We start from the raw sequence: 25,345 nt of genomic DNA on the forward strand, positions 1-25,345 counted from the left end.
GCTGCCTTCTCTAGTCCTCAGCTCTTGGCAGTGCTGAGACCTACAACTTGCCTTTCCTGCGATTTCTCGTCAACTCTGATAAAACGACCCCAAGTTTCCGAGTCTGTTTTAAGATTCTTGTCCTACATGACTAAGAACCTGCGACAAAGACCTACGTTCCCCAGTGACCATGGCATGAAGTGCAGCAAAACACAGTTCATGGGGTATGGATGGAAACACAATTAACACATGTTGTCCTAATAAAGTGGACTGTTTCAGAGACCAGTAAAAGACAATGGCTGCCACCAGCATAAATTAATGCTGACTGGAGGTTTACCATTCGCTGTGAAATGACTTGGTAGGGGCACCCTCTCCACCTAAAATTATACTGACAATAATCCCTGAAATAAAAGAAGACTAGATACTTGGGCAGAAAATCCAACCACAGTAATCCTAACAGCCTGGTTGATGGTGCCTGGAATAAATGTAAAAGATGTTTGTTTGTTTGTTTTTTATCAAAGTTAATTCACAGAGTGCCAATATTCCATAAATCTTCCCCGCCTTGTAAAAGTTTTATGAAAAGGAATTAAAATCTTTTAATCTCCCCACCTTGTAGAACTTTTATGCAAATATTTTAATCTCTCTCACCTGGTAAAACTTTTGTTTATGCAAAGGCTCCCTCTACTCTGGAACTCTACTGTCTGGGGCAACACAGCATCTTCCATTATTTCCTTTGCACTGGGTCTTTTAAAACTAACTAATCTCAACGACTGTGAGGTCAGAAGCCAGCCAATGGGGAAAACACAGTCACCATCTGTTTTAGAATAAAAATGGCGTGAACTTCCTGCCCCTGTGTGCTGACTAGCCCAGTCTGGGTCCTCCTGTTCCATTTGTTCCGGGGGGGGGAACCAGCCTTGACGAGCTACTTTTACTCTGTTTCTTTGTATGGTACTGAAATTACCATACAATTGTTTATTTTCTGACATTAAGATAGGGGTTACCTAAAAAGAAAAGGAAACTGGATGATCTAGAGAAGAAACAGGTAGGAAAACTGAGAATCTATATTCCCCAATCTTCAAATGCTACCCATAAGCCAAACAAAAAGTAAACCAACAACAGGAGTTTTACAGAAAGAATCACATTCTTGCATTCTAGCCAAGCCCTTGGAAGAGAGTCATTGTTAGTTACAGATGTGCTCACTCCAGGAACACATGGATCTGATCAAAGTATTAAGAAGGAAAACTGTGATCCATACTAAGGACTTCTAACTCTAGATGTGCACTTACCACGTTTACAGGGCAGACTTTTAAAGTGAGTTCTATTGGAAAAATCTGATGATGATTTAGCAAAGTCAAATTTGGCCTAAACGGGATAATTGACATGCTCTCTCTCTCTCTGTGGATTACACAGACTATTACAAGCACACACATATACAGGCATGTAATATACAGATGAACATGTAATTCATACAGACTCCATGGCGCCATGACACCATTTACTCCACGAGGTGATGAAATAGAATGTGGGAGATAATCTGCCCAGGGGAATGAGTACTGACCACCGCTGAAATCCATGACATTTCTACTCCATGATGGCTTGGTTTCCTCATCTCTGAATGAGATTCATTCACAAGAGCTTGTTGGAATAATCAAACAATACACCATCCCCCCTGAACTAACACTCAGGCAAGAGAGACTCATTATTAGCTCACTTGTATTGTTTGATTTTCATTGAAGAAAAAGTAATATGAGAAAGAATCAGATTCTCCAAGACCATAAATGACACTCTATTAGTCTTAATTACATTCACCCTCAGTTTTCTTTCCATACTGTGAGGCCTTTGAGAGTAGGGTCAACGCATCATTGGAATCACAAAGAGCATGTGAGTAACTATTCATTGTATGGATTAATGGAGGGCTAAGTAGAATTATAAAAGCCTTGAAGACAGCAAGTTTTATATAGGAATCTGTATTTGGAGACTGGGGCTCAAAGGGTCTTATTTCTGCTCTGTGGAGATTTGAGTAGTCTGGCCTCACAAGCCCCCGGTGCTGGTCCATTCTACATTGTTATCCCAAAGTTGGCAATGATGTCAAGGTACTTCCAGTCTTGGAACTACTCAGTGAATGGCCACTGTTGTCAGGAGGAGAGCTAGTCCCCTTTGACAGTTTACCAGGTGCTCTACTCAACCTTCCAGAAGCCTTTCTGGCCACTCTACCTTCCCCGTGTTCCACCACCTCCTGCCACCTGCTTTTGCACTTCTATCACTATGAGTAAAATCCTCCTGCATTCTTCAACCTGGTGCTTGACACATGGTAGGAATCCAATACATGCATTTTGAGGGTGGGGGTAGGGCATTTTTTGAGACAGGGTTTCTCTGTGTAGGCGTGACCATCCTGGAACTCACTCTGTAGACCAGGCTGGCCTCAAACTCACAGAGATCTGCCTGTCCCTGCCTTTGAAATGCTAGAATTAAAGGTGTCCACCACTACCACCCAGCTTAATGAATGTGTTTTTAACGACAGTTTTTTTTCCTTAGGCGAGGTATGTTAATCACACATGCACACATGCACACCTTTATCAAAGGCATCACTGCCTTCCCTACCTCGTGTTTCATCTGGAAGTTCTGCACAAGGTTGAGGTCAGTGAACATACGAATTGTACACAGTGCTGTTTCCACATCAGACAGCTCAAAGTCACTGAAGCTGAAGTCAGTAATTTTAAGGGTTTGGGCAGATGGCACCACAGCAGCCTTAATGAAGAGAAGAAAATAAAATAAAGCTGTGAACCAAGACAGCAGTCAGTCATAAGACTCTCTTCTCTGGAGGGAAACAGAACATGTTGTTTACTTATTTTTCCTTTCAGCATTGCTGTAGTTTGGGTCTGGAATGTTCCCGCAAATGCCCTTATGTTAAAGGCCTGTTCTCCAGTCTAGTGCTGTTGGGATGTCTCAGTTAGGGTTTCCATTGCTGTGGTAAAACACCATGACCAAAAGCAACTTGTGGTAGAAGATGTTTATTCATCTTACAACTTGCAGGTCATCATCCAAGGAAGTCAGGGACGGAATCAAGAGTAGGAACCCGACAGCAAGAACTGGTGCAGAGGCCACGGAGGGTGCTGCTCACTGGTTAGATCCTTATGGCTTGACTTGCCTACTTTCTCAGAGCGCCCAGGTCCACCAGTCCAGGGGGGGCACTGCCCACAGGCCAATCTAGTAGAGGCATTTTCTCAATTGTGGTTCCCACTTTCCAAATGGTTTGTGTCAAAAGCTTATGTAAGCTTGGCTAGCACATGGGAGGTAGTGGAATATTTCAGAGGAGGAGCCCAGGGGGTGAAAATTAAATTACTAGAATGGGAAACTCTGGAGCCTTCTTTTCCTCTTACTGAAAGAACTTACTGGATGTCACAGAATGAACAGCTTTCTCTACCAGGCTTCTCCCATAATGCACTGTGTCAATCCTAGACTCCAGAGCAGTAGAGGCAACTTGATCAAATACTACAAACTCTGAAACTACAAGCCCCCATAAATGTCCTCTTTTTTTTCAGTGGGTTACCTTGGACATGTTGTCAAGCAATGGCAAACTGCAATAGACTAGAAATCTTTATCACAGAATCTCCCTACACTTTTTAAACTGAGTCACATGGGGTTAATTCCAGACAGGTGAAAGAAGAGAGAGACTTGCCACCATGAGACAACACTTCAAACAGAGAACCCTGATAAATCTGGCTCTTTTATACTTCTTATTCATTTGACAGATGCATCTGGAACTATTCCAATGCTGGAAGTCAAGCAGTAAGCAAGCTAAAGATAATGGTCCAAGCAATTTATATTTCATTCATACAAAAACCTTATAGATGCTTTGCACCCATTTCTTTAGCTACATTAACTTAAGCACAAGTGGTCAGGTAAGGAATAGAGACAGTTCCCAAAGCAGCACGCTGTCTAGCTCAGATCTGACCTCACCTCTACTCTGCAGAGTCTACCGTGTAGACTACTGTGGATTCTCGTCCAAGCTTGGGCATGTCAATCACTGACAGTGCTAACAAAAGCACTTGCTGAGAATTTGCATGTAGTCTATTACAGGCCGCAAGGGAAACTCGTTGTGTTTGTATTGTGGAAGGGATGGCTCTGGTTTGGTTTTGTTTTTTTAACTGAACTCCTTGATTTTCTGGTCACTTAATTGTAGCAAGCACCTTGGGTGTCTTCGGCGATGCCTTGCTCTTCTCGTCCATCTCTCCTCCTTTGTACTGTCTACTTCTGTGAGCGCCTGCTCTTTAACTGGTAAATTCCTCTAGGACACAGTTACAACCTAAGTAGGATTAAGTGCCCCCTGGTGCTAGCACCCCTCTCTGGGAACATCTGTTAAATGGCATCGAAGACTGTAACTTACTTTCATATTTCCTACACTTTTCTATTTATTAGCTTAAATTGGGAGGGAATTAAACTCTTATTTTCTTTGCTTAATTTGACTTAACAATTTTCATTTTACTTAAAGATGGGCCTCCTATGAAGATCAGGCTAGCCTGGAACCCATGATCTTCCTACCTTAGTGCCAGCATTGGTACGGTAGGCATGCACCAAGATTCTTAATGTTCCAAAACTTCCTTGGAGGGTGAGGCCCATCTGCCTGTGTTGGGGCAGTGCTGCAAATGCGTCCTAACCTTGCTGTCAAAACACCTGATTTGTCATGCTGTTTACATATTAGGAAAATTAAACAGCAACATGATTTTCAAAGCATCAACGGAAGAGTAACCGGCTAAGGCCAAGGGTCCCTGGCAGCCTCACAGCTCTCTCCTGGATTCTTGCTGGAGCCTGTGGCTACTAGAACTTGTAGGGCCCCTACTCCTCCAGCCATGGACCATCTACTCTATGGGCATGCAAGTGAGCATTAGTAAGTGTGGTAGCCTGATCAGGCAGAGAGGAACCTGATAAAATGAACCTTTTGTTTATTGAGGAAAGAAATAGTAAGAGTGGAAACAGTTGCCAAACTCCTTAGGTTTCCTACCATTCAGACAGCACTATCCTGTCTTCCCTTCAACTATCCCGAACTAAACCCATCAAAATACTAAAATCTCCCAGAGCTACTGAGAGCTGTCTATCCCCTATACCTTTAAAGCTATTTCTCCTGCTCATGATGGCTGTGGTATTTCGCCTCACATATGCCAGCCTGGTGCATTCTGTAAGACTCTTCCTAAGACAAAAATTCACGAGAAAACATGCACCCTATAAAGCCAGTACCATGGACTTACGTGTGGGCTGAAACAGGGCTGACAACTGAAAATGTTTAGAAAAAGGTCTCATTGTTTACAGTGGCCTCTAGCATCAGGGATGGAGCGAGTCCAGAGGGGAGGAAACAGACAACAGCTGCTGTCCTTAGGCAGATCCACTAGACACGAAAGAACAGATGTTCTATCTTCAGCATCATTTTTCTTATTGCAGGACGTTTTCTTCCTTTCCTTCCACATATTCCACAGCTGCAGGAGAGGTGACCCACACAGCCCAGGCCCCTCCCTCGCGCGCGTGGATTCTGCAAGCCGCTTCCTATCCTCCTTTGCTCACTACCACAGCACAGACAGACTCCATGAGCTGACCCAGCAGAGACAGGTAGACACGTCCCCTGTCGTCAGATATGGGATTCAGAACTTGGATTAGTCACTAACGAGGCTTAAGAAAGGCAGACATCCCTAAAACCCTTCTTCAACCATCGCGTAAAACGTCAACTTTCGATTTGTTTTTCCTACTATTTCAAAGGACAAAATATTGTGTACCTTTTCCTAATAGCAGAGACTGAAGAGTGTGGTATTTGGGGGTGGGGCAGTCAGGTGTAATTCTAGATTCTCAGGGTTTCATTTGGTTACAGTTGTATGCACTAGAATTTAGAAGGGAGATACCAACCAGGGAACTGGGTAGGCTAACTAGATTTTCACCTCTGTCTTCCTAGTCTCATCCCAAGCCCTGTAGGAGATCACCTGCTACAGCCTTCCTGCGCCCTATCTCCAGGTGATCACACCGCTCTCCTCTAACCTTTCTTCCCTCCACTCCTCTTATCATACCAGCCCCCAACTCCAGCAGGCATTCCCTGGAACCCACCAGCCAACCCTGCCAGAGAAGCAAGTAGGCCAGCCAGCAGGTAGGCTCACTTCAGATCTTCACCCTTGCTCAACTTCTCCAAATCCCCCAGCTATGTGACAGACTCCCTGTTGTGACCTCTCCTCCCTCTCTACACCTGTTCCCAGGAGATAAGGAGATCCAGGAGGAACACCATGCTTTCCTCCCTTCAGTGGGCCCCTTCAACCTCCACTTCCCAGTCCATTCCCATTCTTAAGTGTCAGGTCCCAATCCCGAGAAACACGTTGCCCTGAACCTCCAGTGACCAAACCTATCAAGATCCCAGAAGAATTCCTTACCAGGCAACACATGGCTATCACAGCCTCCTAACAACCAGAGAGGATACCAGAAACCAAGGAAAAGAACATCCACCCAACAAAGACAAGACCAGATATCAGCACCTAGAACTAAAATCAAACCCAGATGCCTGGACAATAGTATAAAAACACAATCAATATTAGCCACAACAAAGTCTCCAGTAGAGCCCAGCTACCCTACCACAGCAGGCCCTGAGAACTGCCTCACAGCTGAAGCACAACACAAAGACCGTAAAATAGCCTTTATGGATATGATGAGGTCCCTAAGAGGAAATGAAGAAATCCATTAAAGAAATCCATGAAAGCACAAACAAAAACTGGAGTGAAACAAATAAAACAGTTTAAGACATGAAAGCAGAAATAGAATCAATTAAGAAAACCTAAACTGAGGAAAATCTGGAAATAAAAAATTGAGGAACTCAAACAAGAACTTCAGAGGCAAAACTCACCAACAGAATACAAAAATTGGAAGAGAGAATCTCAAGCCTTAAAGACATGATTTAAAAAAACAAAACAACAACAACAATAATAACAAAAAACAGATACTATGATACTATGGTAAAAGAAAATGTAAAATCTAAAGAAAAAAATAAAATCCATGAACAAAACATCCAGGAAATATGGGACACAATAAAAAAGACCAAATATAAGAACAATAGAAATGGAGGAAGGGGAATAAACCCAGGTCAAAGGCACAGAAGATATTTTCAACAAAATAATAGGAGAACATTTCCCAAACCTAAAGAAAGAGATGCCTATCAAGGTACAAGAAGCATACAGAACATTAAATAGACTGGACCAGAAATGAAATTCCCTTTACCACATAATATGCAAATCACTAAATGTATAGAAAAAAGAAAGAATATTAAAAGCTGCAAGGGAAAAAGACCAAGTAACATATAAAAGGGGACCCATTAGAATAACAACCGACTTCTCAGTGGAGACTCTAAAAACCAGAAGGGACAGGTCAGATGTTCTACAGATTCTCAGGGAATACAGATGCCAGAAAAGACTACTATACTCAATACTTTCAATCACAATAAATGGAGAAAATAAGACATTCCAGATCTCTCTGCTCAGACAACCAAATCATAAGACACACACACACACACACACACACACACACACACACACACACACAAAGAACAAAATAACAGAAATCAACAAACACTACCCATTGAGATCTTTCAACATCATTAGTCTCAATTCCCCAATTAAAACAAACAAATGAAAAGTCTACCAAGCAAAAAAAGTTCAAAGCCAAATGGTTTTAGTGCAGAATTCTACCAGACCTTCAAAGAAGAGTTAATGCCAATACTCCTCAAATTATTCCACAAAACAGAAACAGAAGGAGCACTGTTCATTGTCCTTAACCACCAGAGAAATGCAAATCAAAACTACTTTGAGATTTCATGTTACATCCATCAGAATGGCTAAGATCAATAAAACAAATGATACCTCATGCTGGTAAGAACATGAAGTAAGGGGAAACCCTCATCCATTACTGCTAAAAAAGCCAACTTCTACAACCACTATGCAAATGAGTGTGGTGGGTCCTCAGAAAGATAGGAATCGATCTACCTCAAGACCTAGCTATACTATCCTTGGGTATATACCTGAAGGATACTTCATACTACCAAAGACACACATGTTCAACTAAGTTCAATGCTGCAGTCTTCATAATAGCCAGAAACTGGAAACAACCAGATGTTCTTCAACAGATGACTGGATAAAAGAAAAAAATGTGGTACACATTTACCCAATAGACTATTGCTCAGTCAGTCATTAAAAAAAATAAAAGCATGAAATTCCCCAGGTAAACAGGTGAAACTAGAAAAAAAATCATCCTGAGTGAGGTATCCCAGACCAAGAAAGACAAATACAGTATGTATTTGCATATATGTAGATGTTAGCTGTTAAGTCAATGATAACTAAGCTATAACACATAAAACTTGAATTTCAAACTAAAATGGTGCCACAAGAGACACTATTGAGGGAAACTATGGTAGGAAGTGTAGCTCTACAGAACAGAGTCCCTTCTCTACTCGAAAATATCTAGCACGGTTGATGTAGATGGTACCCAATAGCCCAGTGACTTTCTGATTCTAGTCTGTGTGGCTGATGATATGTGCAGATATGATGCAATAGTCCAGATATGTTTTGTTCCAGGAACTCATTCCTGGGCTCATTCATTGGCTTCTTCAGATGGTTTGAAAGAAAATGTTTGTCTTTCTGTCTAAATAGTCAAGACAGTTTATATTTTCTCAGTTGAACACTGACAATCTATTTGGTAATAAAAGTGATTGTAGGCAACAGAATCTCAAGTCTCAGAATCTGAGTTTGATACAGATGATTACAGAAGCAGAAGGAACCACAATTCCATTAGAATAGCATATACAAATCACTAAAAATACAACTTTTGGGGTTCAAGGCAGAACTACTAAACTAGAAAAGCCAGGAGTGTGCCCTGGCCATCTCTGTGCTGCAATAACCCTTGCAAGTGGTTCTGATGGATGCAAAAATGTAAGAACTGCTGCATTAGGAGAGGCCATCCAGAGTCAATGGCACAGCCATTACCTGGTCACTGTGGCTGACTTCAATGAAATGCTTTTTGTGGCATGGTGGTTACCACTGGATCCACAAAAAGCATTTCAGGAGGATAAAATACAGAAGATGCTCTAGACTTGGATTTTTTTGGCTCAAGCCATGATTAGAAAACAAGAGAATTTGTGAATTTCCTAAGAGAATCTGATAGAGAGACAAAGTCCAAATGCATTGTCAGCAGGTTGTTGAATTACAAACCGTGTTGAAATCAGACATGCCATAGACATGTTAAAATCTCCCAGGCGGTGGTGGCGCACGCCTTTATTCCCAGCACTTGGGAGGCAGAGGCAGGCAGATCTCTGTGAGTTCGAGGCCGGGCTGGACCGACAGCCTCAAAAACAATACAGAGAAACCCTGTCTCGTAAAAGCAAAACAAAACAAAACAAAAATCTCCTGTGTCTAAGTCAGAGCACTGATTAAGAGGGAGTGGTGTACCAAGAAATGGAATTGAGACACTTTGGGTACAGCCACACATGTACAAGTCTCTCAGATAAGAGTACCTTTATAATTTCATAGTGCCTGATATCTCATAGTCAATTACTACATTTTATGATTATAATTATATTACATATATAATATACACATTCGGTATATCTGGAAAACCTAATACAGCACCTATATAGACTAGGAGGTAAATATTGAATGAATTGCTGGGTTTCTAAACTCATCAACCACATCAAAACTTTCCTAAGAATTTCACTTACAAACTGCTATAATGCAAATGTCAGTACTGATAATGAATCCCACTGTGACAGGAACAGCAACCCCTTGTGGTATTTGCATTGTTCTCTTGTAGCTCTGCTACTCTTCTTATTCCCTTTGAGAAACTAAAATTACAGTCAGATTTTCAGTGTCTCTCATTTGCATTATGTATACGGCATAACTCTAAACCTTAGTTTCAGTTTGTCAGTGCATCGGCAAGTTTGGTGCTCCCATGCTAAGGACACTGGGAATCCAGGAAGAGGAAACAGCGGCCTGAGTAGTTCTTACTTTGTGAGCAGTCATGGTAGGAGGTCACTTGGGATGGTCCATCTCAGATTACATTCAGCAAGCAGAGAACTCACTACGGTTTATAATCAAAAGGTTTTACCTTTAGTCTTAAAACACAAGGTTCATTTTCCCCTTGGAAATTTCTCCCTACTTGTGCACATGTCTGGAGTGCTTTTTATACTATTAGGACTTGTGAAACTTGCCACATGACAGAGCCATAAAGACCTCCATATTGTTACAACTACTTACGATAACTAGAACTCAATGGCAGCACACCCACCAGGAAGGCTCATCTCTGTGGCTTTGGAGGGTAAGCTCTTTGTTACATTCTTTTATAGGTCAAGGGGGAGGGGCATAGAGAAGTTACGTTTGCTTCAGACCTTATTCACCCTGAAGTCTGGATCAATCAACAGTTAAAAGCTGTTTTATGTATTTTAAAATAATATTTCTTAAATGTGTGGTGCCTGTGAAAACATGTGAGCATGGAAATTGGCACACTTGGGTAAAACAAACATAGCAATCATCTACAAATTGTTGAATTTCTTATTTTTGGTGAAGGCCTCATTAAAGGGGCTTGTATTCTGCCTGTGGGGAAATGTCTCTCGTCACCTCAGCAGAAACTAAAGCACAGGGCTGCATAATCTGATTGATTGTGTAGTCTTTAAACAAACAAACAAATAAAAAAAAAAAGCCACAATGATAGCCAGACATTCAGTCCGCCTTAGATCTTAAGTATCAGCTCTCAAGTCCCAAATAAAAACCATGGGAACTGAAACATCTCTTTACAGCCAAATTCTAACAAAAGGTTCTTTTTGCACAAGAAATATTTATTAAAGTAAGTCTGAAAATGGCAGTTATTGAACTTGATCTTCCATGGAAGGTCAAATTCTTCCAATTAGCGTCAATGTTTTTATTTTTATTTTTTATTTATTTATTTATTTTGGTTCTTCAAGACAGGGTTTCAGGGTTTCTCTGTGTTGTTTTGGAACCTGTCCTGGAACTAGCTCTGTAGACCAGGCTGGTTTCGAACTCACAGAGATCCGCCTGCCTCTGCCTCCCAAGTGCTAGGATTAAAGGCATGTGCCACCAACTCCCCGGCTAGCATCAATGTTTTATGAAGTCATTTTGCTTTTATTTCTCTTTGATATTAAGTCAATAAAAATGAAGAATTTCAATTAGTTCTCATTTTAAGGAAATTATTTTCAGGGATCAAATGAGTGTCTTTGCTAGCTGGTACCAGTGCTTTCAAAGAAAGGTCTCCTGACAAGTGTTGGGTACTCTCCTTTGGGCCCTGACCAATAAGCTCCTCTCAGGGGCCCTATGCAAAGGACGGCAATGCCATTCAGCTCTTGAAGAAAGCCATTGTGACAACCACTATCTTACACTCTGAGGAAGCCTGCTGCCTCTACTCACCACTTCCAAACTCTCATAAAATATATCTTTAATATGGAAACTCACACATCTTTTAGTGCTGTTAAAATGTATCTTTTTCCAAGACGGAGATGCATTCCAATACAGATGAGAAGAAATCCACAGAGGGGGTGGTACATGAGGCACAGTTTGGAACCCCATCTTCCAGAGGGGCGTGTGTAAGGCACAGAGGCAGAGGACTTGAATGTTTTCTTTAATTACTATACCAGTATAATGTTTCCTTCTTTCTTACATTAAACAAGTAGTTCCTTTAAACTTTAGTTGGGAAGACAAATTTAAAAACTTGGATAACGACCATACAGTTTTTAAAAATCATACAACAAAGGCAAAATGATAAAATTCTGACAAGATATAAATACTTCTAAGTATAAACTCAGTGGAACTTATGTGCATACTCTAATATACACAGATGTGCTATTATGTTGCTTTCCTAGTTCCACATACAAAAACGTTTTTTAAGAACTGTGGTGTTTCCAAAATACACACAGCCATTGTGTATGAGAAGTTCAATAACAATGTCTCCATGTTTGGAGATAAGATAATGGCTGGAAACTCTTCACCAGAAAACCCAAAACGAAATAGGAAGAGTCAAGCAGATAACCTACTGACGTCTTGCCCATATGAAAAAGATGTTTTAGACTTCTATAAAAGAGGATGCCTCCACGGACAGGCCGGAGATGGCTTTAGACTCTGGCCCAATTTAAGGAAGGCAATCCATTACCAAGGACACAGGTCACTGTAGTTCAGTAGCACTGGGTATCATCAAGAGCACGGGGCCAACTCTTGATTAAACCATCCGATGGAAAGTTTCACGTTATGCTTTGTCAGTCTTTAGAAGATTTCTCCTAACCAAGGGGCAATGAGTAACATGCTGTTAGATATTTGATCTATACACTAACTTAGGCATCAGATTTGGGTCAGATCTTGGCTCTGTCCTTCACCACGGTCACCTGCAGCAGTCCGAGGCTGGGCCCATGGTCTTTCTTTCTTTGACAGGTTAAGGTGAAAATGAGGTGAGTTCTGTCTGTAGAATCCCTACCTTGGTGGCCTTTCCTTCTAATTTTGTCCTCAAACAAAACATTCATAGCTTGCTGTGTAGCTGGGTGGCTGGACCCTGGTATCCCCCGCCTTCTCTTTCTCCTCATCTCCCATCTCTCTTTTTCCCTTTCTATTAATTGTCTCTGCCTGCCAACCCCGTCCATCCTTTCTCTGCCCAGCTACTGGCCATTCAGCTCTTTATTAGACCAATCAGGTGTTTCAGACAGGCAAAGTAATATAGTTTCATAGAGTTAAACAAATGCAACATAAAACAATGCAAAACATCTTTGCATCATTAAACAAATGTTCCACAGCATAAAAAAATGTAACATCTTAAAATAATATTCTACAGCAGGCATGCACCACTACCGCCCTAGTTATTTTATGTGTATAAGAATTTGCCTTTATGTATATATGTGTATCATTTGTGTTTCTGGATCCTTGGAACTGATATTACAGATGATTGAAAGCTACAGTGTGGATGCTGAGACCCAAACCCAGGTTCTTTGTTAGAGGAGCTAATGTTCTCAGCTGCCAAATCATCTTCCAGCCCTATATTCTTGTAGTTAGCTTTTAAGAACCATGATCAAGTGACAGCATCTTGTGACTAAAGACTATCAAAAAGACACATACATGGCAACAGGCTCAGTTGAAAGGCCCTATGTCTCTTATACTCGTTATTTACCCATTTACTAAAAATGGAATAAAAAAAATCCAGTTAAGTTGGGGGGGTTGAATTTCCTATAAATTCTTTTGTTATGACTAGAGAAATTTTATTCTGGATATAGCCATACACATTTGGTACATATACTGTTTAATCTCAAGAGTAAAAATTCAGAATAAAAGTTAGGAAAACATATGACAACTTTTGAATTATTTTACAGCTGGAATTGGCACAAACAAGCAAAGCCATGACAAAGACAGCATCTCGGGGAACTGCTGCCTTATGCAGACACCTGGGTAGTTGGAGCTGCATAAGAATTTTTATTTGGTTGACATAAAACTAGAATTGAAATCAGTTGCTGAATTTCAACCAATTTCACTAAATTACTTGACCTACAAAAGATGTAACCCTACATTTCTCAGTGCAGCTGCCAGACATCTATTTTCCAAATGGAACAACAGATGGTTCGGGACAATATGCTGTGCAATTTTCAGCTATTCCAGAGTGTTTTTCTTGGTAAAATTATAAGTATTATTGAGAAAGCCAAGTTCAGACTTTTGTGAAAGACTCTGCTCTTTCTGTAGTGTAAAACCGGAGTTTCATACTCCAGTGGTGGTTTTAGCACTGTCTTGAGAAGTTGCTGTGTTTGCTCTTTGGGTTTCCATATGGCACGTGGCAAGGTGTACCTTTTCCTTTACTTTGCCACTGATTAATGACTTCCGGGGCTTGAAAACACAAAATCATTTACTACTCACAGTGTATGTGTACCTGAAAACTAGATCTCGTTGGAGGATTAGGCAAATAAATGTGCCAGTTAACTTGGGTGAGGTGCCTCATACCTATACTTCTAGGGCTGGGGAGTCTGAAACAGGAGTGTCAGGAGTTCAAGTGAGTTCCAGGCCAGGCTGGGCCACTGTGTGAGAGCCTGGCTCCTGTCTCAAAAAAAAAAAAACTCAATTAAGCCCAAGGCAATTGATACTTTTAAACCCAATACCTCTGTAAACTCTGTGTGACCTTTCGATACAATTACCTAATGTGTCCTAATGTTTCTTTTGCTGTCCTTGATAGATGAGTCATGTTCCTACATACAATTTAACTTAGAATATCTCCAAGGTCTCTTTCTCCTGCCTTTTAACTCCTTGGTTCAGGGCTCTGTATGAACTTCCACCTTACTCCCTGTCCTGCATGGCAGTGTGAACTTGAAGTTCTTTGGCTTTTCTAGGCCCCACTGTGGTCTTCACAACACAGCTGGTTTCCATGAGAACATGCTGATAAAGCACTAAAAAGTTATCTTCTGGCAAGCTATGCTGCCGATAACAATGAGAGAATTTCTATGATCCCTTCAAACTTTCCATTCCTTACATGCACAATTCTTTTTCTCAGATAGACCTAGCTGTGTCACAGCATGTAAGTGTACTGTTGAGAGTTAAGTGTGACTGCCTCAAACTTGCACAGACCGCTACCAAAGCATCCCAAGCAAGACTCAGAGCATGTGTGTACTCAGGTTCCCCTGTCTTCATCTCACTGAACACTGAATTATGACATGACTCCAGGAACTAACCTTATCTGATCCCGATTTCAAACGCCCTGCCATAAACCATATGGTCAGAAATTGGATCGCTCTCAGCTCTTGACAGTGCAGAGCTAGTTACTGGTGACAGCCAACCATCTGTAGTCACCTGTCTCAGTCTCCCCAGTAAATGAAAACTAAGTTAATTTTGGTGAAAGAAAGAGGTGAACTTCGTAACAACCATGTGGGGGGTGGGGAGGGGATTCAGGATAATAGAATAATATTATAAAGTCAACATCAGTCATCGGTGTTTTGTTATTATCGATGACTTTGTACCCTAGCAAGAAAGCACAGTTAATCAACATAAATAACTTCTGCATCCATCTAAATGTTTACCACTAGAGAAAGCACTTGTATATTAATTGGATAGCTATGTGAGTTTTCAAAAGAAAGGGTTACCGCCAAAGCCTGGAGCTCTCTTGTTTCTTCCTCTGCTGCTGACGCATGATAGGACAGGACCTGTGGGTAAGACAGGAGTCCAGGTTACCCAGGCAGGACTGATGCACACATAACATCAGCTTGGAAGGTTGCCCTGACTTCCTGGAGAGGCAACAAGGCTCCTCTGACTTCCAACTCCTACTCATGGCTTTTATCAACACAGCGAAACCTCCATCGAGAGTTGAGTGTGTGAGCCTGAAGTTATGCTCGTTAATTTTAGAGAAAATCCTAAAACTGTCACTCTGATGCTGTTACCATAACAAACACTTATCTATAAGTTACTCTAGAAATAATCACCAGCTTACCAATGGCAACAAGTGTTTATTTTGAACTGTTTTTCAGAAATGTACTTCTGTACAGAGTAGGGGAATAAAGCTCTTGCATGATTAGACATATTTAGGTCGCTACTTGTAATATATACATATATGTACACACACACACACACACACAAACGGTTCTCAGGTGAAGCCTGTAGTAACTGCCGAATTCATCCAGCAAAACCTTATGCTCTTAGAGTCTACAAGTCAAGGGCAGAGTAAATTAAGCTGTCACAGCAGTTGAGGACACCAGGACTATTAAGCTCACAATGGAACCAGGACCCAGTGCTACCTTAAGGTCAGGCTTACTTTAAATCTTCTAACTTGAGCTAAGAATCATAATTCTCATTTTCAGAAACCGTAACTTCCAAGTAATGAGGAACTATTTTAGATACTCCTTTAAAAAATGTGGTTGCGCTGAATGGCCTATTTGATACTTTAAAGGTTTTATTTTAAAGTTCTATTTGACAGGGGCAACAACATTTACAGCTGCCCCATGAAGCCAGCGGGGGCGGGGGACTCAGAATCAAAGTCCACAGCCCCCTGCTTGAAAGAGACATGACTTCTGCCCTTCGCCGGTTTCCTGCATTTACGTTTCCTTCCTTACCCTCAGTTCTCTAAGACTGACAGGATTTTTTTTAAGCTTTCTTTACAGGTACCTCATGGAGAGACACAGAAGGATGGGCAGGATAAACAGGGAAGGGACTCCTCGGGGACGGCGCGCATCTGTGGGAATGGCATACGCAAAGCAAACCCGGCTTTATGCGGGAGGAGTGGGGGATGGACCAGAGTCTTGGTCATCTGAGCCTTGGCAATAGTCCAAATACGTGGAATCTCCTTTCTTTAGCTTTTAAGTAAGTGTGCGGATATCACTGTGAGAATCCCGTGTTTTCTGCAGGGCTAAAAGGCCAGAGCACACACATACACACCGTGCATGCCGGGAAGGAAAGCATGTGACCGAGCGGACCACATCCCCTCAGCTTGGTCCCACCTCTAATGTCACCATTTGCTTGGCCATGGCTCTCTCCACCGCTTCATACATCTGTGTGTTCTGGATCCCCAAGCCACAGAAGATAACAAAAGCTTCCAGGAACTGTTCGTCATTTTGGTTGAAAGGTTTAATCTTGCCAGTATTCTCCTCCATCTTATTGACAAGTTGGCAAACTCCTGTAACAATCGGAGAAATTAAGCAGACATGATTGTCAGCCACCACAGCTCCAGTGAACCTTAATAGCCACCCCCAAAGATTGTCTTGTGGTTTTCTCTTAGAAATGCCTGGTAGGTCCAAGTAAGGACGTGGACTTCTACACACAAACCTAGGAAAGTAAACCTGACTCATTTACATGAGCGTTATTTTCACCCAGCCCTGCACATATATCATCTATGATTCAAAAAAAAATCCTAGAGAACTATTTTCCTCCAGATTGGTCATGAATTTTAGATCGAGTCCCCAAAGACAATTTGTCCTTTGGAAAGTAATTGGATTTTTGTCCACGTGCCAAGAGAACAGTTTTGATGCAGATCGGAGTTTCGGGTCACACAGTCTGCCTTCTCTTACTGAGAAATCAGAGTTTAAAAATACAGTTACGTACAGAACAGAATACAGAAAACAGGCACGTCACACAGGCAGCTTCAAATACACCTCAGGTATCCAAGATAATCACATGTGAGGAAATAAACACAGGTACACTGACTGTTTTGGAGATAAAAGCAGATTTAGTCCCTAAAGAATATCATAACCTTCCTCGTTCTGCCCTCGCGTATAGGCCAGTCTCGCAGTTAGGCAAGAACGGAGGATTGCCATAATGTTATGAAAAATCTCTACTCAGCTGGTGCTGCTTTGGGACCCTGTGGCCACAGAATGAGGTCGCTGCACAAGAAGTTAGAATACATGGTCCACCATTGAGTAAAATGTGTTGTTGACATTTTTATCACTTAGTCTCTAAATGCAAGGCTTCCTGCATGTACAGCCTCACTGTGGGACGGGCGCTGTGCTGGGTACTTGATTAGACACAAAATGCCTGGTCCTTGTGAGTTTCTTTGTGACGTTGTTGGGGCCTTACAGGAATGAGGAAAGGGTCGTTGCATTTACTCACAGCTTACAGCACACTCACGAGTCTGAAACCAACCTCTGCCTTGGCCTGCTCCTAACTTCATTCACTGCGCATGCTCACTCACAAGCCACACTTGGACTGCGCCTCGATCGCCCACACCTGTGGACCAGCATCACTGCCCAGTGCTCTCCTGCCTATCTCGCAGGTCCTTCTCAATGAGACCCTCAGCTTCCCACCTCACACAAAGGGCAGGCGCTTCTTTTCCCTGTGTTAACAGTAACACTTGGTGAATAATGGCAGATTTCGCTGTTTCTTTCGTAGCTGTAAGTACGCTGGGTTTAGCGATCCCCAACCCCACCCCGCCCGCCCCCATTCCATTTTCTCCGCTAACAAAATCCCTGGCATAGAGTAAAAACTTCAGAAAATAAAACGTTGAATTAATGAAAAGATGCAGCACCCCAGCTCTGACCCGAGATCCTTTCCCATGGAGAGTATATCGACTATTAGCTCTTATTTTTACTGGAGCACAAAAGATTTTCATGGTGTGTGATGACATCTGATTACATATTAATCCCTTGTCACCATGGTTGCACACTCTCTTCGTTTTAAGACTGCAAATGATCTGGACTCTGCTTTTCCCTTCTGTTTGCCCATGTACAAATGTGTGTCCATTCCTGTCCGCATCAGCGCAGGGACCCCCTTTCCAACACAATTCTATCATGAACCCAAACTTCAGACAAGACACCAGGAATGTGGACAACGCAAGCAAGCAGACGTGCATAAAATATCAGCCAGCACTCCTTATCGTAACAACACACATCCCGTAACAAACAGCACACGGGTTATGACCCTCATCTTTGCAGCAGCTCACGGTATAACTATGCGACTGTTTCTGTAGGCGCTGGCTGTTTCCCAATTGGCATTTTCGTGAGAGTCATGCATTCAATGCTCTTATGCTCAGATCACAGTGGAAGTGTCTTTCAGTTTTTATAGAAGTCATCTTCGAGACTCAGAAATAAGATTTGCACATTACTTCACAACAGTTCGTGCAGGCACACGAAGGAAAGTGTGACAGAGGGCCTGGGATGTGCACATCAGGCAATCTGCTTAGCCGTGCCCTAATTAAGTCTTTTACATAGTAATTCAAATCTGTCCCAGCTAAAATTCACCGAACAAACATATTAAGAGGTATTAATGGAGCTGGAGAAGTAGCGCAGTGGTAGACTACTGACCTCATATATTCAAAGCTCTGGGCAAAAAAAAAAAAGTGGGGGGAGTATTAAATTCTACCTCTGGAGTTGCTCAAAAATTATTAAAATGGAATGCCAACTGAATATTAAGCCCACTGTTAACAACCGCAGCCCAGTGCAGAGCAGATAACATGTGCCTGTGTTACCAGCCACCTCTACAGGTGCAGGGAGGCAGAATTAAGCGCCAGGGCAAGAAAAGGGTACTGAAGACAAACGGCCATTTAAGCTCATAATTAAATTCTCTCTTGAAAACGGGCTGGGCAGCATTCATGCTTAGCTCCCTGATCTCATTAAATCCTTCCGAAAATTTAATTATAGCGAGCAAAAGTACATGGGAAGGTTTATAAGAAACAAATGGAATTCCTCTTAGAGAAAAATTTTATAGCCTGGGCACATCTATAGATTAAATGTTCGCCATTTCTCCACTAATGATCCGTGAGAAGAGCTAAACAATGTAAGGATGAAATATGAGCCGTTGGTGTCTTTTAAAGTTGCTATGTAGAACCAAAGACACAAGTAAGCTGTCTCATGAAAGCCAACTAAGAAATATAACCATAAAGTAAAATAACACCCAAAACCATATTAGGAGGAAAATGAAGCAATAATAAAACCAAACAGCAAATTATCAGTGTCCCCTAATATTACTAAGGAGGGGAGAGTGGATTGCTTATGCAGACTTTACCTGGCGTGGCCACTGCAACTATAAGAGCTGCCTAGCACCAAGGCACCTCTGGAAACCCCACTTGGGATGCATGGATGCATATGAAATCCTGCCGCTACTTCCTTTCCTGTAATTCCAGTACTCACAGTCTGCATCCACCCCCTAGCATTTTGTCAAAAGTGGGTTAAGGCATATGTATTTTGCTAGAGCCACAAGGTCTCTCCACCATAAATGTGAGCATCAAAGTTAGCATCTAGCCTTAAAATAAGACAAAAACTACCTTAACACTAGTCTCACAATTTCTAGCCCTGGCTGTCCTGGAACTTACTCTATGAACCAGGCTGGTCTCCAATTCAGAGATCCCCCTGCCTCGGCCTCACCAGTGCTGGGATTAACGATGTGTGCCACTATTCTTGGCCGTTCCCCTCCCCCCCCATAATCTTAGGTCAGAAGATTTAAAATATACATACAAGATTTAACTTTGTTTTCAAAATCTTTTGTGTTTATTTTTGTCAATAATCTTAATTCAGGAACATTTTTCTAAACAAAGTATTCAAGAAGAATAATCTAAAAAAGATTCCTGGCATTGGGTTTTTTATTTGCAAGCCTATGGTGTCTGGCAAAGACACTGTCACCACTGAGAGGGTAATACCATTTAACCTATATATAGGAAAGCTTCTACAGTATGGATTAGTGTTAGTTACCCCTCTCCATACCCCCTCCACTACCCTGCCCTTCAATACTGCAACCCATTCCACTCTTCCTGCCCCATTAGTCCCTCTTCCCTTTTTATAACACTGCACTCCCTGAAGAGTCAGTTCTTTTTAAGGGTGTGGCCCTTCATAGGTTGATCATGTTCCAGAGAATAGCCCCACACCCAATAGTATTGGGGGAACATGAATTGGACCACATGGGTTCAAAAAGAGAGAAAGAGAAGACATGAAGTTGGGTAGGAAGGGAGGCAGGAGTGGATCTGTGACAAGTCGGAAGTGAACATCATCAAAATATGTTGTATGAAGTTCTCTAGAAATAAAGGAGTCACCTTTCAGGGCACAGCAGTGCAGGCTTTTAATTCCAGTGTTTGGAAGGCTGACCTCAGTGAATTCTAATGTATTAAGTTCCTGGCCAGCCAGGGCTACAAAGTATCTCTCTCTCTCTCTCTCTCTCTCTCTCTCTCTCTCTCTCTCTCTCTCTCTCTCTCTCTCTCTCTCTCTCTCTCTCACACACACACACACACAAACCTCTTCCCCCAATGGCCCCGACCCCCCAAACCAATATCCACAAATAAGAGAAAAAGTGATTATTTCTTTCTGGGTCTGGATTGCCTCACTCAGAATCAGTGTCAAGGAGTTACTTCTGGAGTTCTTGGCCAGTGAGTCCTATGGACCCCCAAGAGTCAATGGCTATTGCTAACACTCTTCGTTGCCCTTTAGATAAGACCCTATTGCTGAAAACACCACACACTCAAGTCACAGACATGGAGTAATCGGGCTGGCACTGACCTGGAAGCTGCATCCTTACTGGTTAACTTTAAAGCGCTGGAAGGCGTTATACACAGTAGCATAGAAAAAAAATAATCATCAACATGACCCAGCTATGAATCTGTGAGCTACAGTAACAGTTGGCCTGGCAAAATATGTTCACTCGTACAATAGTGGCACCAACGTCATGGGGGATTTTCTGATTGGACTTCATCATTATCATCTTTGTACTCGTACATACAGATGATATGAGATACAAGGATGAAAATGGTCATACATACATACATACACACACACACATATATATGTATATACATATATATATTCTGCATATGACAGAAAACATGGCATTTGTCTTGTGCTTGGCTTATTTCACTTCATGTAATTATCTCCGGTTTCAGCCATTTTGCCTGCAAATGGCACAATTGCATTCTTCTTTACTGTTAAATACAATTCCACTATGTGTATATATACCACATTTTCTTTATTCATTCATCTCTGTTGATGGACATTTAGAGTGCCTCCATATCTTGGTTATTACGAACACTGCAGCAATGAACACGGATGTTCAAGCGTCTCCGGCATGCTTAGTTTCACTCAGTGAAACAGCTGGTCACAAAACAGCTCTACTTTTTCGTGTGTTTGTTTGAGACAAAGACTACTGTGTAGATAGTTCGTGCTGACCTTGAACTTCCAATGTGCCCCAGGATGGCCTTGAACTTGCAGTGACCCTCCTACAGCAGCTTTCAGTGCTAAGAGCTATGATTTCTTAATTCTGTTTTCTTCTGATTATTACTGCTCCACTACTGTTTTATTTCCTGGTACAAATTATATCCGAACATAATTTGCATTTTTCTACCTGGGAGCAGGACAGGGATCAGTTCTTTTAAGTAGTATTTGACAATGTGTACTATAAACAATGCAGGGTTTAATTTTACTTGCACCATGAAAATCTTAGCAAATATTTGAAAAACAAGAAAAGAGTTATGGTGCCATAAAAAAAGTAGAAGTCAAAGTTAAATTTTCACCTTGGAATACTGATTTATCACTTGAAATTAGGCCACAGCACAGGAGGGTAGGTCACGTTTCCAAACACTCACCTTTTAAAGGCCCGCATGTAAGTAGTTTATTAAATGAAGCCCAAACAATTAACAAAAGAAAATAAGATAACAAAGAATACCAAGCAAATAATTGATGATCCAAAAGTTTCTCTCTATAGCCCTCACTGTCCTGGAACTCACTCTGTAGACTAGGCTGGCCTGGAACTCACAGACACTCACCACCCGAGTGCTGGGATTAAAGGCGTGTATCACCACCACCAGGTTTGATGATCCAAAATTTTAATGAAAAGTATTTGGAAGTGTCTGTAGATGGAGAGGTTGTACATCCTACTGATACAAAAGGACTGGACTCAAGGTGGGATTTGTTGTTTGTTTTTAGAATCACAGTGATAGAGGTGCTTGGTTAGTTCAAATGAGCTGAGAGTAAGAAGGAACAGCTACACGTGTCACTTAACAGCAGGACTCTATCCTGTGAGGTACAGCATAGGTGGCTTCAACAAGTGTGCATCATAGAGGAACTTAAATAGTCTAAGATGGCGATGATTCTACTTCGTAATACAATGTATGGACACCGTAGGCTGTCCAGTGTGGACTGACACATTGTTATGCAGGGTATGACTGTGTAAGACTTGAAAACCCACTGCAAAAAGAGAAAACGGGAGCTTCCTACAGCATAGATGAGAGTCAGGCAGGCACCCAGCTTACGGTGTACACAGTAATGAATATATTCCCTCTATTACTTCTTAAACAATGTGCTATATGATACTATGGCTTTTATTTTTATTATATTTGGTTACTAATAACATGGTAATATAACCTGTCTAAAATAGGGGCATTGAAAGGTTTCTGTGTTTCCTTTGCATGGTAATTTCTTCAAAGAGTGCTCTAAACAAAGGAGGGGCTTCGGGGAGAAATTGGAGGGAGAACAGAGAAGCAGTAAATGAAGCAACTACGTTATAATCTCAAAATATAAACATTAACCCAAAATATACTCTGAACTTGGTATGTAGAATAGAAATTAAAATTTCTCAAAAATATGATAGGGAGAAAAGGGCATATTTAGCTTTACCAACGGGGCAAACAACTGGTTAAACGGGACGAACACTGAATGAGAAAACATTTTTTTACTGGACAGTGGTGGAAACATTCTGTATCAGGCAGAGCACACACAAACATTTGTTGATAGGAAATACTTTGGGGAATAAAGTTGATGATACAACAGGCTCTGAACCAGGCTAATGTTTATAATTTCATCTAAATGTCAGTAACGACAACAAATAAAGAGGGAGGAAGGAAGATTCCAGAGAAACACATGGGGTGGCCTGTTTTTCTGCATGTGACTCTGTGGGGATTCTCTGCTAGAATTACACACTGGGATCTGGTCTGTGACATGCAAGGCGAATTATCCACAGCCATGATCTTTTCCACCCTGCACCTATGGATACATAAGTATGTGCAGAATTCAGCCTCTTAGCTATGTCAAACAGATAAAACAGCAGAGTACATCGGGAAATTTCCATCTCACAATTAACTTGAGTACTCTGCCTTGTCTGTTCCACAAACCCACACAGAAACCATGTATTTCATTTTAAACAGAATTGTCTCTTTTCAAAGCCATTCACTGGCTTTTGGTTCTGCTACTCAGTAGGAAAAAGTACATGCCAAAACAAGCCTGATTATTCTATTCCCTTTTTTTATATTTGATTTTGTTTTTTGAGATGGAGTCTCTCTACTATGCAGCCGTATCTGTCATGGCACTTACTACATGGACCTCAGGCTCACAGAGATGCACCTGCCGTACACCACTGTGCTTAGTTGGATTCTTCCCGCTTAGTTCAAAATTTCTGCCTTACTTTTCTGAAACACAGACAAGCTCAAACAGTGAATTCTGACACATCTACTGGGTGCTCCTAATCATTGGCATGACAGTGGCACAAAGGCCTTATGGGTCCCTCCCCCAGGCCTGTGCTCCCTAACTAGCTGGTCTTAGAGTGCAGGAAGTGCCAGGCCCCTCCCACCCTCAGCCAGCCCTGTTCCCACATATTATTTCAGAGACATCTTTGAGATAAAGCTGTGACTTCTGGAACCGTCTGAAGGTTTTCCTTCCTTCTTAGGACAACGACACATCTCCACAACTCAATTTCACATCCTCAAAGGCGGCTTGTAGCAGTTTCTTACACTTACAAGAAAGGCATTTATTCTCTTTAAAGTATAACATAATGTAGTTTCCTCTTTGGTCCCCTAGGAAGTAAAATTTTATAACATAATATCTGTTGTTTATTTTAGAGGTCGGTTGGTAATGTTCACAGATGTGTTTACATGCTCACTGGCCTATGAACTTTCTTCCTGAGTCCAGAAGAGAACTGTTGAACACACTGCACAGCAAAGAGTGGTCTACGAGCTTCTTGGGCTTTACGATAGGGTCTGACCCTGAGCCTTGTAAGTGCAAGACCCACCATGGCCAAAATGGACAAGAAAGAGATGTATCTTTACAACACAAGCATGTGAGCCTGCAAAGCAACCAGTTCTCTTCCTATGAATGATGCTAAACGAAGGAAAATCAAATAAGAGAAATCACATTAGCCGGCTTAGAATGAGAACAAGGAAAGGAGGCTCATGGAAAGTTTAATGGCCGCCTAGTAAAGGAATCACAGTTGTGTCCAGCTCGGATAGGCACTTTCAACATTTGTAATACACAGACACACAGACACAGACACAGACACATACACAGACACGCAGACACACACACACAGACACAGACACACACACACAGACACAGACACACACACACAGACACACACACACACACATGCACCTCTGCTGCCATGTTAAATAATAATACTTCTTTTCCTTGCAACCCAAAAGCTGTTCAGATTCTTAAAGGTAAATTTATACACAAGTGTTGATCCATTAGGGTTTTAGTTTTCAATTTTAATCTTCATAATCTAGCTCAGACTGTTTTCTATATGTTGCCCATGGACAACTAGGATACAAAACAACATACTTTTTCTCTGCCTTTTTCTTCTAAAGACAGGGCTTCACTATGTAGGCATGGCTGGCCTCAAATTCAGAAATTTACTTGACTCTTCCTCTTGAGTACTGGGACTAAAGTGATGTGCTACCCATACCCAGCAATGTTTGCCCTGCTCTTAATGAAGTCTTAATGAAGGAAACATACCAGTAACAGGGAACATCATTCCATTGTCTTGGGAAGGAACGTTTGTACCATTCTGTAGTTGAGGTGACCCTTCAGGCTTTAACCTTTGTATACAAGTGTAAGACCCTAGGGCAAGGATTTCTGCTTTGCTCGCTGATTTATGTCAAGTGCCTAGACTATAGGAATGCTCAATAAATATTAATTGAATGCATAAACAACCTATAATCT

The 25,345-nt window shown here is 41.6% G+C and overlaps 1 protein-coding gene across 2 annotated transcripts in view; it reads right to left on the bottom strand.

The window, feature by feature from the left end:
- Pde5a (phosphodiesterase 5A) overlaps window positions 1-25,345 on the bottom strand; it is a 130,013-nt gene that overhangs the window by 43,493 nt on the left and 61,175 nt on the right. For both annotated transcript variants that reach the window (XM_040751923.1, XM_040751924.1), the window contains exons 10-12: window positions 16,445-16,620; window positions 15,098-15,157; window positions 2,581-2,727 (exon numbers count right to left, since the gene is read on the bottom strand). In XM_040751923.1, coding sequence (XP_040607857.1) covers window positions 2,581-2,727; window positions 15,098-15,157; window positions 16,445-16,620 — 383 coding nt within the window. The remainder of the gene's footprint in view (window positions 1-2,580; window positions 2,728-15,097; window positions 15,158-16,444; window positions 16,621-25,345) is intronic.

Source organism: Mesocricetus auratus, unplaced genomic scaffold, assembly GCF_017639785.1.
Source record: "Mesocricetus auratus isolate SY011 unplaced genomic scaffold, BCM_Maur_2.0 Super-Scaffold_100009, whole genome shotgun sequence".
In the NCBI taxonomy this organism is placed as follows: domain Eukaryota; kingdom Metazoa; phylum Chordata; class Mammalia; order Rodentia; family Cricetidae; genus Mesocricetus; species Mesocricetus auratus.